Source organism: Schistocerca americana, chromosome 2, assembly GCF_021461395.2.
Source record: "Schistocerca americana isolate TAMUIC-IGC-003095 chromosome 2, iqSchAmer2.1, whole genome shotgun sequence".
NCBI classification, from domain to species: domain Eukaryota; kingdom Metazoa; phylum Arthropoda; class Insecta; order Orthoptera; family Acrididae; genus Schistocerca; species Schistocerca americana.
In genome coordinates, this window is record NC_060120.1 from 440,762,200 (window position 1) to 440,779,109 (window position 16,910).

Consider the following 16,910-nt stretch of genomic DNA (forward strand, 5'->3'; position numbering starts at 1 on the left):
TTATGCCAACTCGCAGCAAGGAATAATATGATTATTAAAAGTACCTGCTTTCCACATAAAAGGATCCATCTGGGAACTTGGAAGTCTGCAGCCAATGGAGTAGTCAATCAGATTGATCATATTTTAGTGATTGCACACCACTCCACGTCAGTTACGGATGTACGGAGCTGCAGAGGACCAAACTGTGATTCAGACCACTTTCTGATAAAATCAGTCTTGAGAGAGAAACTGCCACTAACAAATGGCAACAGAATGGGAAAGATGATGAAATGGAATACAGACAAACTGAACATCCCCGATGAAGTAAAAAAATACCAAGCAACACTAAGCAGAAAGTTGAGCAATGAAGAGACCACAGAAGGAGTAGATGGAAGGTGGAACAGGTTTGAAAAAGCCATTAAGGATGCTGCAGAGGAAATAATAGGCATAAGAAGGAACAGAAGAACCCAGGAGTGGTTTGATGAAGATTGCAGGTCAGCAATAGAGGAAAAGAACAGGGCAAGAACAAAAATGCTACAGAGAGAAACCAGAAATAATGTGGAACAATATAGAGAATTAAGGAGAAGAGCTAACAGACTGTGCAAGAGAAAGAAAAGAGAGTGGAATAAGAAGAAATTTCAAGAACTAGAAGAACTAAAGGAACAGAGTGAAATAAGAAAGTTCTATCATGCCATAGGCAAAATGAAGAATAGATTCCAACCAAAAACAATGGCCTGTTCCAGTAAAGATGGGAAAATGATAAGGGAGGAAGAACAGATAGTGGGAAGATGGGCAGAATATTTCAAAGATACACTAAGCACCAGCCTAGAAGATGAAGAGACAGCTGCACAGGAGGGAAGAGTGGAGCTGGAAGTAAACAATGAAACCAATGAGGCAAGAAAACCAACACTACAAGAGGTCTCCCAGGCTGTGCACAAGTCAAAAAACAATCGAGCCCCTGGGGAAGACAGCATAATTGCTGAATTAATAAAAACTGGTGGTGAGGCTGTAATAAAGGAACTGCACACATTAATATCAGATATATGGGAAACAGAAACTATGCCAGATAATTGGAAAATTGGAATAATAGTCCCCATTTATAAGAAAGGGGACAGAACAGCATGTGAAAACTATAGAGGTGTAACACTCCTAAGTACAGCTTATAAGATCTTCACAAGTATATTAAACGAAAGGATACGGAAGTGTGCAGAAGGCATGCTAGGGGAATATCAGTGTGGCTTTCGACCGGGCAGAGGAACAACTGATCAAATATTTGTGATAAGGCAAATGATGGAAAAGTTCTATGAATATGATATAGATCTGCATTTCTTATTCATCGATTTCAAACAAGCCTTTGACAGCATAATTCGGCAAGAACTATACAGAGTACTGAAAGAAGTTGGTATATGTGCTAAATTAATAAGACTAATCAGAATGACAATGACAGAGACAAGAGCAAAAGTAAAGGTCCTTAGCAGAACAAGTGAGAGCTTTGACTTTAATAAAGGTGTGAAGCAAGGGGATAGCCTCTCCACTGTCCTATTCAACATTGCCCTGCATAGTGCAGTAAATAAAATCAACAAAAGAGGCACCATATTTATGAAAACTAGCCAGATATGTGCATACGCTGATGACATTGCTATAGTAGGAAGAAATACCAATACACTCCTAGAAACATACCGGGCAATGGAAACAGAAGCCTTAAAAATTGGCCTCATAGTAAATGTAAACAAAACAAAATATATGGTAATGTCACAATCTGAGGCCAGAAGAACCCCTAAAAACCTAAACATCAATGGGAAATGCTTCAATGGAGTGTCCTCTTTTAACTATTTGGGAGCCCTAATAACAAATGATAACAGTATTGGAAAGGCTATAAGGGAAAGAATACAAGCAGGAAACAGAGCTTACTTTGCAAATATGCAGCGTTTCAAAAGTAGCCTTGTTACAAGAAAAACTAAATTGCTAATATATAATTCCCTAGTCCGCCCAGTTATCACATACGGCTCAGAGGTATGGACATTGACAGAACACGATAAAAATGCTCTAAGAAGCGTTGAGCGGAAAATACTACGCAAAATCTATGGGCCAATAAGGGAGGAAGAAGGCTGGAGAATACGCTACAATGCTGAATTACAGGAGTTAATACAAGGCAGGGACATAGTAAAATTTGTTAAATCACAGCGAATACGATGGCTAGGACACTTGGAGAGAATGGCAAAGGATAGAATGCCAAAGAAAATGATGAAAGGTATGATCCATTCAGTTAGGCGAAAAGGGAGACCTAGAAGAAGATGGATCGATGAGGTAATAATGGATATCAGCAATATGGGAGTCCGGGGGTGGAAAAGAGCAGCAAATAACCGAGAAGTGTGGAGGAAGATTGTTGAAGAAGCCAAGGCTCACCAAGGGCTGTAGAGCTACTGAAGAAGAAGAGAACTTTGCTATGCCCTTATTTTTCGAAAGCTTCTGATAGCCACTGAAAGAAATACATGGTGCAAAATATCTCAGTTGACAAAAAAATAAGATCACTAAACCACACAGCTAAATACTCGTCCATTTCCATATTTTGATACATCTATGATTATAGAAATAATTAAAGACAGTAGCTGGGTTGATTGACTCTGTATAAGGCACACCCATCAGATCAAAGATTTGCTGTTCACTGGACATCATTTAACATAAAGAACTTTTTGATGCCTAAAACTGTGAAAAATGTAAAATACAATAGAATATTATCAATTGAAACTTCGTGGGAGATTAAAACTGTGTGCTGGACCGAGACTCGAACTTGGAACCTTTGCCTTTCATGGGCAACTGCTCTACAATCTGAGCTACCCAAGCACAACTCACGCCTCATCCTCTCAGCTTCAATTCTACCGTTACCTCATCTCCTGCCTTCCAAACTTCACAGAAGCTCTTCTGCGAATGTTGTAGAACTAGCACTCCTGAAAGAAAGGATATTGCAGAGACATGGCTTGGCCACAGCCTTGGAGATGTTTGCAGAATGAAATTTTCATGCTGCAGCAGAAAGGGCACGGATATGAAACTTCCTGGGAGATTAAAACTGTGTGCCAGAATGAGACTCAAACTTGGGACCTTCGCCTTTCGCAGATAAGTGCTCTACCATCTAATTCTGCAAGGTTCGCAGAAGAGTTTCTGTCAAGTTTGGAAGGTAGGAGACGAGGTACTGGCAGAATGGAAGCCGTGAGGACGGGACGTGAGTCGTACTTGGATAGCTCAGATGGTAGAGCACTTGCCCGCAATAGGCAAAGGTCCAAAATTTGAGTCTTTATCCTGCACAAGTTTTAACCCCCAGGAAGTTTCATATCAGCGCACACTCCGTTGCTGAGTGAAAATTTCATTCTGGATATCATTAATTGTTAATTGCTGATTATTTATATAAAATTATGCTAATTTACAATATTATTCTTACCTTTAGGGAAATCAGTAGGATCCAGACTAAGTTTGTGGCCAGATAACGCTTGCAACATTAAATGATAGCACTGAGACCAATTTGGTTGAGGATTCTGAGCAGATACGTATCTTGTTGCAGCTAACCTCTTGCAGAAAGCCGCTTTCCTGTGGAATCCAATCTGTGTGTACAACTCTGATAAATTTGTGAATCTCTGAATCTGAAAGAGAGAGCAAAATAAAGCTAATTATCAAGACACAAAAATCATATCATCTGTGATAAAAAATAAGCATAACAGCAATTAATGTAAAGGAAGGATGTGAACTATTACCACCAAAATATTTTGACCACTGTGCTTTATCTTATGCAGTAGCTGAATCAGTTAATCAGATGAATATAGGAAATCCTTATACATAAAATATATAACTTAAAAGTGAAAGTGATAAATACATAGTACACTCCCAATCCCAATTGCATGAGAGCAAGTTATCTGAATTTCTGATTATCTGAGATGGGAATGGGTAGTTTTTAACTTCTGATTACCCTTTTTTTCTCAAATTCAGTGACCTCCTCTACTGATCATCCAAGTTTTAAAGGGGATGATTCATGTTCATCTTGATAATCAACTTTTATATGAGTCAGTCTGGTTGTTTTACTGACATTAAGGTGTTCATCATAACTGTCATTCCAGTTCATCTGTGCGTGTTAGCCTAGAAGGACAGCGAGTTTCACAGAAATTCGTCTTCTGTTATCGTAACAGCACTACTAGCTGCCCTCTTTCTACGTCAATACGTGTCCATGGCTGTATTTACAAAATACTAGTATCATTGTTGTTTTATGTACGATCATACGTTTTTGATGAGTGTTCAAATTATATGTACAGGAAAATCAATATGTTTAAAGAGAAACTAAAAGTGGTTTTCCTTCAAAAGAAATTTGAAGCTACAAAATTCAGTGTGTAATTATTATTGTGCTCTGTTGCTAGTGAATATGCTTCATCAGTTCAAAACGTCTGTGAATGGAGAAAAAACAGAAAAGATATTATTTATTTGCTATCCCATCATAATTGCATATAATCTTTAACAGTGACTAGTTTTGAATGTTTGTGTTCATTTTCAATCCATTGCCTACATCTCTAACATTTAACCATGACATAATGCCAACAGAACATTCAAGAAACTTATTCACACACCAAGTCAATTTTTATGTCATGAAACTTGGACTAATTCCTTCTCTCCAGCTGCAGTAGTCATCCAGCTCCAAACAATCGAGCTTATACTTCCACAGTATGTTGTGGAAGCAATCTGGTTTGGAGAGCACTGACTGTCATCAGACCTTCATAAAGATAGTCTGCCCTCCTCTCCAGAACAAAAATAAGAATTTCATTGAACTATACCACCAAGTACTGTAAATGTTGAAAGTAATTACACTCTCTGGAAGATCAAGATTTCTGCCCACTTTTCCAGGAACATGGAATCATTCTGAACATTTGCATTTAACATGATGGGTTTGGTCTCTAACAATTGCTTCAGGGCTTCCTACTTTGCTTTTTCGTAAGTATGAAGTCCTTTTTCCTTCCTCATGATATCTTCTTATCCACAATTTTGCCTTTTTTTTTTTTTAAAAAAAGTATGGGAGGCCAGATGATTGAATTCCAATGTACCAATAATATGTCCCCAAACGCCTTATATAAGACATGGTTCCAAGTAACCCATTCCCATTATTCACCTTTATATAGCTTTTGTGGCAACCCACACATAATACTTGAGGAACTGTCTCACACCAAAGCTAGCAGCAGTGAGTTTGCAGATCATTTTTTGACCAACCCGAGCAGGAAGAAGGGCTAATTAATGTTATGATTCCAGACAGTTGTCACCAAAACATACTTTCGATTGTGACTTATGTCTGTGACTGTTACTGCAGTACTATATAAACATAACAATTTCTAGTTTTTAACAGTGCACATAGTTGAGGTTGACTTCACTATGGTTCATTGGAACGAATGAGAACTTCAGTCATTAATTCTTATACAAAACTTGAAACCTATATTTTTCTGCTACATTTTTATGCTCCACATCCATGGATCTGCTCAATATGGGTCTGTGGAATGAATCCTTAGTGCAACCTACCTTCCCCCCCCCCCCCCCTTTTTTTCTTTTTTAGAGAAAAAGAAACTTCACTGTTTACAGCCACATATCTGATGAGCCTAGTTACCGAATTTTTTATAAAATAACTGAAAATTAAATAAATACAGAGGACAGCATGCAACCCAGAAATTCACAGACATAAATCTATTTTCTGAAGATGCTCATGTAGCAGTATCCTAAAATCACACTGGCCGGCGGAAGAAATAGAAATATTTATTCACAGGAGCCATTCCCTCAATTACATTCTTAATTACTGACATGAGCTGGCTAACAACACATTTCTCAAAAATAAAGTGCTAAAAGAATGATGACACATTGGTATTAAGTAAAGCATCATCAATTTAAAACCTGAACATATTAAGACTTTTTTTTTAACTGGTAAAAATACATTTCCCAAGAAAATGTTAAGAATTCATAAGAATCCCACCTGAAGTTTTATATTCTTTTCAAATGCCGTACTACAATGACCTCTATTCCCAACCAAAAAATCTAATTCCAATATACAGGTCATAAAAAAATAATCCATAAGGAATAATATCATTGCAGCTTTAATAACTCTGTGTAAATCATCTGTGATTGAAAGACTGTAACATGCTGTCTGACGTAAGTGAAATGAAATGAAGTACTTCAGTATCCATAAATCAAAAGGTTAGCTATGTGATACATGTACTGTGTGTGTGTGTGTGTGTGTGTGTGTGTGTGTGTGTGTGTGTGTGTGTGTGGGGTGGGGGGGGGGGGGGGGGGGGTAAAAATGCCACGCACCTAACTACAGAAATATTATTGCACCACAAGCAACATTTCCTGCCATATTTTTGGGAGGTTCAACAATCCATTACTGAATTGTGCACCACCTGCATCACCAAAGTGTGAGAATGTGTACCAAAATATCTTTTTGTTAACTCAAGTTTGATAAGATGGCCTCCATCACAAAAATTGCAGTTTGGAGAATGTACCCCACATGAAATTTAGCTTTGCTGGTAGAAATCAATAATGAATAGAATAAATAGTGTTTAAAGTTATTGGTTGCTGCACTTATTTCTCAATACACCAATTACAAATTAAATTAAATCAAACTGATACAGCACAACAGTTGGATTTTCAACACAGTACTTAGTAAATCTGTCATGTGGAGTGATATGCAAACAGATAAGTGTGCCTGTTATTTTCTCAAATCATTTTATTAGTGTTATGTACAAAGCTGTAACAGTTATTGGAAGAAGTCCCGTTGGCTACAAGATATGTTATTTTGGCACAGCGCAGCCCCTGAAGATTCCATCATCATGAAACTCAAAATTTGCCACTCCCTGACGGATGGATTGGATACACCAAAACAAACTAGATATACACTACACATGTTACCCTCTCAAATGCATCTCAAGACACCATAATAGCAACCACACTCAAAGTTGAGAGCTGATAAGTATACTGAAGTCAATGGCAGGATTTTGAAAATTTAAACTGTTCTTAAGTATTCATGTAACATTTCACCTAAAAATGTCTCAAGGTTTGTGTACGCTTTCGGCAATTTTTGTAGTGACCATGGTCAATACTAAACTAAATAATGCAATGAGACTAAAAAGTGGCACTACTAAATCAGTACCACTTCTGCGGCTGTCTGTATTTTGTAATATTGCACCACCATCTATTAGATGAGAAGCAGCATGTGTAAGAGTTCCAAAAGCGTATTACTCATCAGAACTCACTTCTGTGTAACCAGCTATAGAATATAGCTGCCTGCAGATTTAAATCCAGAATACCACCCTGGTCCGTGCAAAATGTGCGATTTGTATGTGATTTGTGCTAAGAATGGAAAGAGGTCTGGCAAAAGTTCCCTCGAGAAAATTATCACATTATTACTTGTCCTATTAAATGTGTGAATGGATTCGGTCTTCCCAGGAAACTATGGAGTGCCTAAGTGAAAAGTGTTTATAATTAAAATTTGTTGGTGAGCTCAGTGAACTGCATTTGGTGATGCTAACATCTGTGAACTGAGAGAGACCTAAATATTCAGTCATAAAATTTTTGAGTGTTTGTTTGTTTATTTATTTATATTATGTATTTGTGACATGTATTTAATAATTTATAAATAAAGTCCTTGCATAAGACTGTAAAATGACCATACAAATAACGACAACGATTTTTGTGAATTTTTTTATGTATTGCATTCAATGATACGTAACTACTGTATATACTCACTAGCAGGTGGTTACATCTACATAATTACTGACACGCAATTTATCTTATAAAAATGTTTTTCTCTTGCATAGTAATACCTTTTCTTGCTCATTTAATGGTAAGTTAATAAAAATGACATTTTGGAGAAACGATGCAGCTTGCAACGTATATCCTTGTTCAACAGCTACTCTAGCTGCTTTAAAGCATGCCTCAGTTTCAATAACGCCAGCATTTTGATACTGAAAAGAAGAAGAAAATTAAATATTTAAAATGACATAATATGGTACAGAGAAGTGCACTATATGAATAATTAGTAACTGAAACCACAGATTTTAGATTTCAGATGTAGCAGAAATATCTCAATATATCAGTATGTCATGGTCAGACAAATTTGTTCACAAAATAACAAATTATTGTGCTCACATACATACATGTCCCATGAAATGTACTAATCATTGTAAAAAAAAAAACTTAGGTTGCCTGTACCACATTTGGCTTCTTGCTGTCACAGTTAAAGTTCCAAATAGGTACCTTGTTAGCTACTAGGCCAGGGAAGAGGTGGGGTGGGGTGGTGTGGTGTGTGAGTGTAGTATTTCTGAAACAGTTAAGTTTGTGAATACTCCACACACTTTTGTAATGAAAGTGTATTGTGAGAGCACTAATGGCACTTCTGTGGTTTTGTGGACAACAGGTGGAGAAATTTTAGAACTGCGTGTGTCGTGATGTACAAGACACACATTGATGAGAACAGTGTGTAATGGCAACAATTGAGAGACTGTGAAATAACTCATCAACCAAATAATCTAAGGTCAACCAGATTTGTGTGTACCATGATAGTTTACTGAACTCTGAACATTCACTTGGAGAGGAAAAAAAAAAAAAAAAAAAAAAAAAAAAAAAAAAAAAAAAAAAAAAAAAAAAAAAAAAAAACCACACACACACACACACACACACACACACACACACAATGCCAAAAATAATTAACAAAGAGTAATGAAATTTCAGGAATACTTTGAGCTAGGTAACATATTTAAGTGATTAACATTGCAAGATCACAGGTTAATATTAATGTAATATAAGCCATTGCAAATGTGAAATGCTGGTACATTAATAACCCATGTAATGACCGGAATGTTGAATGCAAGCATGCAAACGTGAATGCATTGTGTTGGACAGGTACCACATGTCAGTTTGTATGATGGGGTTCCATGCCTGTGGCACTTGGTCGGTCAATAGAGGGACAGTGAGTGCTCTTTGTGGATACCACTGGAGTTGTTGACTGATGATGTCCCATGTATGCTTGATCGGAGACAGATTTGGTGGTAGAGCAGGCCAAGACAACGTGTTGACACATTGCAGAGAAGGTTGTGTTACAACTGCAGTTTGTGGGCAAGCATTATCCTGTTGGGAAACACTCCCTAGAATGCTGTTCATGTATGGCAGCACAATAAGTTGAATCACCAGACCCATGTACAAATCTGCAGTCTGGGCGTGTGTGATAGCCACAAGAGTGCTTCTGCTGTCATACGAAACTGCACCCCGAACCATACCTCCATGTGTAGTAGGCCCAGTGTGTCTAGCAAGCAGACAGGTCAGTTGCAGGCCCTAAACTGACACCCTCCTAATCAACATGAGGGCATCACTGGCATCAAGGCAGAACCACCTTTCCATCAAAAAACACGACAGACCTGAACCCTGCCCTCCAAAGAGTTTGCACTTGATACCACTGAAGTTGCAAACGGTAGTGGTTTGGGATCAGAGGATGCACTTTACAAGGCATTTGGCTCAGAGCTGTACTTGAAGTGACCAATACTTAACAGTTCAGTCTGTCACTGAGGTGCCCACTGCTGCTCAAATTGCTGCCACAGATGCAGAACAAAGTGCCTGAGCCACCTTCCCTCTCAGTAGTGCCACATGGCCATCTGGAGTGCAGTCCTCTTGTTTTCACATATTCTCATGACCATCACTGTCAGCAGTCATGGGCACCCCTAAACCTCACTGCATCCATGACTGATTTACTAACATACAAACTAGCAAAGTACTTTGTCCATTTCTTCACTCTACATGTGGGTCACTGCACAAGACTACAACTGGCAAGGGCAAATTCAGGTGCTTCATGGCCAGCGAGTATGTTTTCAAATTTCTAACTTGAGGGGATGAGAACATGCTATTTGTATGCCTCTTGGTAAGATTAGTAATTGTGTAAATTCACTGTATGCGTGCATAATACTCAATTGATTTAAGTAAATAATGAATCAAATTGTTGCTACTCATGTTTATCATAATGTAATATTTAGATAAACGAAGCTTTTGACGCTCAGAAGTACTTTTCTACCTATACATTCAATGCCCCCCCCCCTTTTTCTTTTGTTTTTTTTACAATTGTATTGCCCAACTAGGATCCCGTTAACAACTTCAGTTCCTCTTCTTCCTTTTTTGTTGTTTCCTATTTTTCCAGTATTCCCTCATTTTCTCTCCATGAAGCCTCTTCCTTTCTTCTGTCCATGTTGTTCCCGATTTTTTATTTCTTCTGCTTTGAAAGCCTTCCAAATTTAGTATTTAGTTTTTAAAACAGTTTCTTTCTACTATTTCTGATTCTTTGATGTTGTTTCTTTCAATCTCTTTTCTTACTTCTGTAATACATGCTATTGTCGATTTTTTCTTCCAGAAATATAGAAGTATTTGTTTTGTTAGTCTATTTCCATCCATTCAGAAGAGATGTCCAAAAAAGGTTAATCTTCATTTGGCCATTACTGCAGATATTTTCTCTATATTTTTGTAGATCTCCTCATTACTTCTTATTTCCCAACCACATTTCTTGTTGTAAATATTTTTGGTCAAACCATATGCCCTTTCCATTTGGTTAATTCTTACATCTACTGCAGATTTTTCTAGTCCATTCTGTTGTATAGTTTACCCGCTCTATTTTATCTATTTGTGTTTCCATGCATTTTGGTGCATTTTTTATATTTGTCATGAATTTCGTTTTTTCAGCTGAAATTTTGACACCAGTTCTGTTTGCAAATTTTTTCAGAATGTTTATTTGAGTAACTGTTTCCATCAGGTTTTCTGAAAGTATTGCGAAATCATCCACAAAAGCCAAGCAGATTACCTTAATTCCATTTGTTTTCCTTCCCAGAGTTATTGATTCAATTTTGTGATTTTTTTAGCTCCGAATTCCAGATTTTTTCTAGAACACAGTTAAACAGTAAAGGTGATAAACCATCACCTTTTCTAACACTAGTTTTTATTTCAAAAGGCTGAGATACTTCTCCCATAAATTTGACTTTAGATACTGTACCTGTTAGTGTTTCACGAATTATGTTTGCTAGTTTTGATTTAACACCAAATTCTCTATTGACCTTGTCTATCATTTCTCTGTCTATGCAATCAAATGCTTTCTTGAAATCTATAAATGACACTAGTATTGGTTTGCTGGTTAACATTCTATGGTGAATTATTGACTTTAAGTTAAAAATTTGTTCTGCACAGGATCTTCCCTTTCGAAAGCCACCCTGATATTCTCCTAGTTGTTTGTCTAAATTATCTACCACTCTGTTGAGGAGAATTTTTTATGATATTTTGTATGCCACTGGCAGAAGTGACACTCCTCTGTAATTACTGACATTTTGTTTGTCTCCCTTTTTATGTAGCGGGTGGATTAATGCTGTTTTCCATTCAATTGGAATCTTTTCAGTTTTCCAAATGTTCTCAAATAGCAGCTGTAGACCCTTTATGATTTTTGGTTCTGACCACTTCAATAATTCTGCTGTAATGGAGTCTTCACCACTTGCTTTATTGTTTGAGTGTTTTGATGGCTTCATGAATTTCTAGCTCTGTTGGTGGGAAATCTTCCTCTAGATTTTGAGGTGTCACTGGCAATTCAAATTTATCTATTGGAACTGGACAGTTTAACAACTTCTCAAAAAAAATTGCTAAAATTCCACAATTTTCTTTATTATTTAATCCTATTTTGCCATTTTCATCTTTGAAACAAATACTTGGTGCCTGATATCCTTTAAGTATGTGTTTAAAGGTTTGGTAAAAATTTCTAGAATTATTTTTGGTGAAATTTTCTTCTATTTCAGTAAGCTGACAATTTTCAAAGTTCCTTTTGATTTTCCAGATTATTTTTGATGTTTCTTTTCGTTGTTGTCTGAATTGTTCAAGGTCTTCCTCTTTTTTCGAACGTCTCCATTTTTGAGCTCTTTGTATTAGTGCTTCTTCACATTCCTCATTCCACCATGTCTTCTTTTTATTCTTGGCTAATCCTAAAGTTTTCTCTGCTGCTTGAGTTATTTTCATCTGGAGTTCACGCCAATCACCTTCTTTACTTGTCTCAATTTCTTCTCTAAATTTTTCTACATTTTCTTTTGTAATATTAGCTGTAGTGGTGTTGTATCTGATCACTTTCTTGGTCGCCTTTTTTTGGTTTAGATGGAAGAAATTTTATTTTAATCTTAGAGAGAGAATGATCTGAATCGAATTCCCCATTTCTGACTATTTTAAAATTCATAATTTCCGTGATGTTCCTTTTAGATATGGCTACGTGATCCACTTGAAATTCGCCTAGGTTTGGATTTGGATGTCTCCAGGTTTTGGCTTTTCTTGGTAGTTTGCAGAAATGTGTGGACATGAGTTTTAACTGGAACATTTTACACATGTTGATTAGTCTTTCATCATTTCTGTTTGTTCTTGAGTGTGCTGAATATTCACCTACAATAATTCTAAATTTCTTTTCCCTCCCAATTTGCACATTGAAGTCACCAAGAAGTATTTTAATGTTCTTTTTAGGTATGACAGAAATTTAAGATTCTAAAAGATCCCAGAATTTACTTACTTTCTCTAGATTTCTTCTGCTGTCAGCATTTATAGGTGCATGACAGTTTATGAGGGTGTAACTTTTATTCTTGCACTTCATTGTTAACATGGATATCCTTTCTGAATTTGATCTGGATTCTGTTACACTATCCACGATTTTTTTGTTTACATAACATGCTGTTCCAAACATCGGCATGTTTTCCGTTATTCTCACTGCTGGTTTCCCTTCACAAATTCTATAATGTTGTGTATCAACTACATCCTCATCTAAGAATCATGTTTCCTGAACTACTATAATCTGTATATCGTTCTTCTGCAGAAATAATTCTAATTCCTTTTGTTTCCCAGTTTTCAGAAGAGAATTTATATTTAAGGATCCAAAGTAGTACTTCTTCTTGAACTGAAACTTGGAAGGCTTTTCTATATACACTCCTGGAAATTGAAATAAGAACACCGTGAATTCATTGTCCCAGGAAGGGGAAACTTTATTGACACATTCCTGGGGTCAGATACATCACATGATCACACTGACAGAACCACAGGCACATAGACACAGGCAACAGAGCATGCACAATGTTGGCACTAGTACAGTGTATATCCACCTTTCGCAGCAATGCAGGCTGCTATTCTCCCATGGAGACGATCGTAGAGATGCTGGATGTAGTCCTGTGGAACGGCTTGCCATGCCATTTCCACCTGGCGCCTCAGTTGGACCAGCGTTCGTGCTGGACGTGCAGACCGCGTGAGACGACGCTGCATCCAGTCCCAAACATGCTCAATGGGGGACAGATCCGGAGATCTTGCTGGCCAGGGTAGTTGACTTACACCTTCTAGAGCACGTTGGGTGGCACGGGATACATGCGGACGTGCATTGTCCTGTTGGAACAGCAAGTTCCCTTGCCGGTCTAGGAATGGTAGAACGATGGGTTCGATGACGGTTTGGATGTACCGTGCACTATTCAGTGTCCCCTCGACGATCACCAGTGGTGTACGGCCAGTGTAGGAGATCGCTCCCCACACCATGATGCCAGGTGTTGGCCCTGTGTGCCTCGGTCGTATGCAGTCCTGATTGTGGCGCTCACCTGCACGGCGCCAAACACGCATACGACCATCATTGGCACCAAGACAGAAGCGACTCTCATCGCTGAAGACGACACGTCTCCATTCGTCCCTCCATTCACGCCTGTCGCGACACCACTGGAGGCGGGCTGCACGATGTTGGGGCGTGAGCGGAAGACGGCCTAACGGTGTGCGGGACCGTAGCCCAGCTTCATGGAGACGGTTACGAATGGTCCTCGCCGATACCCCAGGAGCAACAGTGTCCCTAATTTGCTGGGAAGTGGCGGTGCGGTCCCCTACGGCACTGCGTAGGATCCTACGGTCTTGGCGTGCATCTGTGCATCGCTGCGGTCCGGTCCCAGGTCGACGGGCACGTGCACCTTCCGCCGACCACTGGCGACAACATCGATGTACTGTGGAGACCTCACGCCCCACGTGTTGAGCAATTCGGCGGTACGTCCACCCGGCCTCCCGCATGCCCACTATACGCCCTCGCTCAAAGTCCGTCAACTGCACATACGGTTCACGTCCACGCTGTCGCGGCATGCTACCAGTGTTAAAGACTGCGATGGAGCACCGTATGCCACGGCAAACTGGCTGACACTGACGGCGGTGGTTCACAAATGCTGCGCAGCTAGCGCCATTCGACGGCCAACACCGCGGTTCCTGGTGTGTCCGCTGTGCCGTGCGTGTGATCATTGCTTGTACAGCCCTCTCGCAGTGTCCGGAGCAAGTATGGTGGGTCTGACACACCGGTGTCAATGTGTTCTTTTTTCCATTTCCAGGAGTGTATTTCATCTTTTCTTCACTGCAAATGTTGGGACTCCCCAGAATCCTAGGTCCCATTGCATTACATGATGTAATGGTGGATTCCTCATCAGAGTTACCACCTGGGGTAGAGCATCCATTGTGCGAACTTTCCATATTGGGACTTGAAGCTGTAAATTGTAGGGAATCCAAGGTCATCCCTGAATTCTCAAAGTAAGAACAGGTTGTTGGCCTGGAATATTATTTATTCAGCTGCCACTAACATGTGGAACAGACACTGTCGGGGTGCCGCCACTAACATGTGGAACCGTCGTGCCCTCTGTCCATTTTGGCCTTTGACAAGAGACTGCCTCTTCCGCCAGCTCCCCCGCACCGAAGTCCATCTTCTCCGCCTTCGCTGCCGTTATTATTATTATTATTTTCAATGAGAAGCCTCCACAAGCCGCAACCTTTTGAGAGGCATTCAAGAGGCCTGATTCCTTCACTCACAGCTTCCTGTTGTAGAGATTCTATAGATTTCTGGTGTAGTGCTTGGCATGCATAACTGTTTTTTTTTTTTTTTTTTTTTTTTTTTTTTAAAAAAAAAAAAAGAGACAGAGAGACAGAGAGAGAGAGAGAGAGAGAGAGAGAGAGAGAGAGAGAGAGAGAGGCAGGAAATAAGAAAATTCATGTGCCTTGATAGTTACATCGTAAAAATCCCATCACAGATTTCAGGAGCTTTGTTCATATGGTACCTTCTCAGCATGTGAATGATCTAACATTTTATTTCACTACAAATATCAGAATTAGCTGTTTTCCTCGGTAATAAAAATTAGCCACAGGAAAAACTCGAAGAAAAAACTGTAACATTTTTATTAAAATCATTGAAGATTTGCCAGAAATGCAGTTATTCTGACTCTGAAAAGGTACAGCCTGTTCACTTTTGTAAACAAAATCCATAACAGAAAATAAATTATAACAGAATAAATTAACTAAGGTAGAAGGTTTTAAATTTTTGTCAGATGGCTAAATGAGAGAAACTTTGTCACGGATTTCCTAAAAAAAAACTTGGTTCAGTTCATTCTGCTACATGAATAATCACCTGGGACACAAAAATAATTAAATTACTATGTTTTGAGTATTTTCATTTTTGGTTTCCTACAGTGATTTTTTGGGTTGATTACATATTAAGGCAAAATACTTTCAATAGGAAAATAACTGGAACTCTGTGTGTGTGTCTTTTTCAAACACAACCATGTTGTAGGTATTTTAAAACAATTATAAACACACACAATAGCCTTGCAATATAATAATTCTCCTCTGGAATCTGTTATTAATAATACATTCTGACAGAAGAACAACAATATTAATGAGTTTAACTCAAAATGGCAAAATTATATTTAATATCCTCAAATAATTAACAAACACAAGCTTGTGGGAGAGCCAAGTCAACACCATGAAGGTTTCTGATAAAATATCTAGTAACTGAAATATTTCACATGTGACATAATTATGATACCAGTGCAATAAACATCAATGTAACCAGCTGATCTGTTGAACACAGCCAACATTGCCTTTAATAACTAAGTAATAGAGTGAGACTTCTAAAATGAGCACACAGAACAACAGACTAAGTTACAGAACACAGATGTTAAATCTATATTTCACTGAGTAAAATGACTGGCAATGGCAATTAAGTTTAGAAGAGAGGTGATAAATGACCGCTGTGTGTAAAATTTTTAACATCTGTTTGCTTGGAAAAAAGGGGGGTGGGGGTAGGTGGGGTGGGGGTGGGGGTGGGGGTAACTTTGAGAATAGGGCAAAGACTCTTTGAGACTATAGATTTTGTAGTATTTTGTATGTGGACAATTTTGTTATTCCACAACAGACAAATGATGACCTATATCCGTATTACTTCAGGCAGGGGAGTTACGTTCATAGTCTTGGATGTTATTGAATTTAGTGTATGTTAAAACTCGGGAGTAAGTAATAAACAATATGTTTTGTTTTCTCCGAAAAAATTCCTGCCCCAAGATACAGGCCTCGAAAGATGACACTACGAACACCATTACAAAGAAGCAAATTTTGGAAATATTTTTAAAACACAGTATCTCTGGGACAGTTTTAGATATTTTGTTACAGTCATTTTATTTGAAAGTTAATTGCTTTATGATTAGAATGGTATCCTCTGTTTGGACATATCTGTCAAAGTTCTTTTACTGTCACCTTTTGAATTTTTTTTATAATTTACAGAAAAATATGCCAATGCAGGAAAGTTAGATTTTTTCTATTGATTAGTGCCATGTAGTACTATATTCTCTGTAAAGGAGACCTTCCACTTTTAAGTTGAACAGGTTTTATCAACCAAAAAAAAAAATTTTAAACTTTCAAAGGTAATGTGTGTCTTCACTTAAGTTGTTTCTTACTAATTTATTTGTTACAATGTTTATTTCTATTGTCTTTGCTGCAGTTATTTCTTTTCACATTCTTTGTTGCAGTTATTTCTTTTCACGTTCTTTGTTGCAGTTATTTCTTTTCACGTTCTTTGTTGCAGTTATTTCTTTTCA

The 16,910-nt window shown here is 38.2% G+C and overlaps 1 protein-coding gene across 2 annotated transcripts in view; it reads right to left on the reverse strand.

The window, feature by feature from the left end:
* The window catches only part of LOC124595481 (protein brunelleschi), a 249,419-nt gene that overhangs the window by 151,201 nt on the left and 81,308 nt on the right, over positions 1–16,910 (reverse strand). For both annotated transcript variants that reach the window (XM_047134241.1, XM_047134242.1), the window contains exons 8-9: positions 7,815–7,955; positions 3,416–3,614 (exon numbers count right to left, since the gene is read on the reverse strand). In XM_047134241.1, the coding sequence (XP_046990197.1) occupies positions 3,416–3,614; positions 7,815–7,955 (340 nt within the window). The remainder of the gene's footprint in view (positions 1–3,415; positions 3,615–7,814; positions 7,956–16,910) is intronic.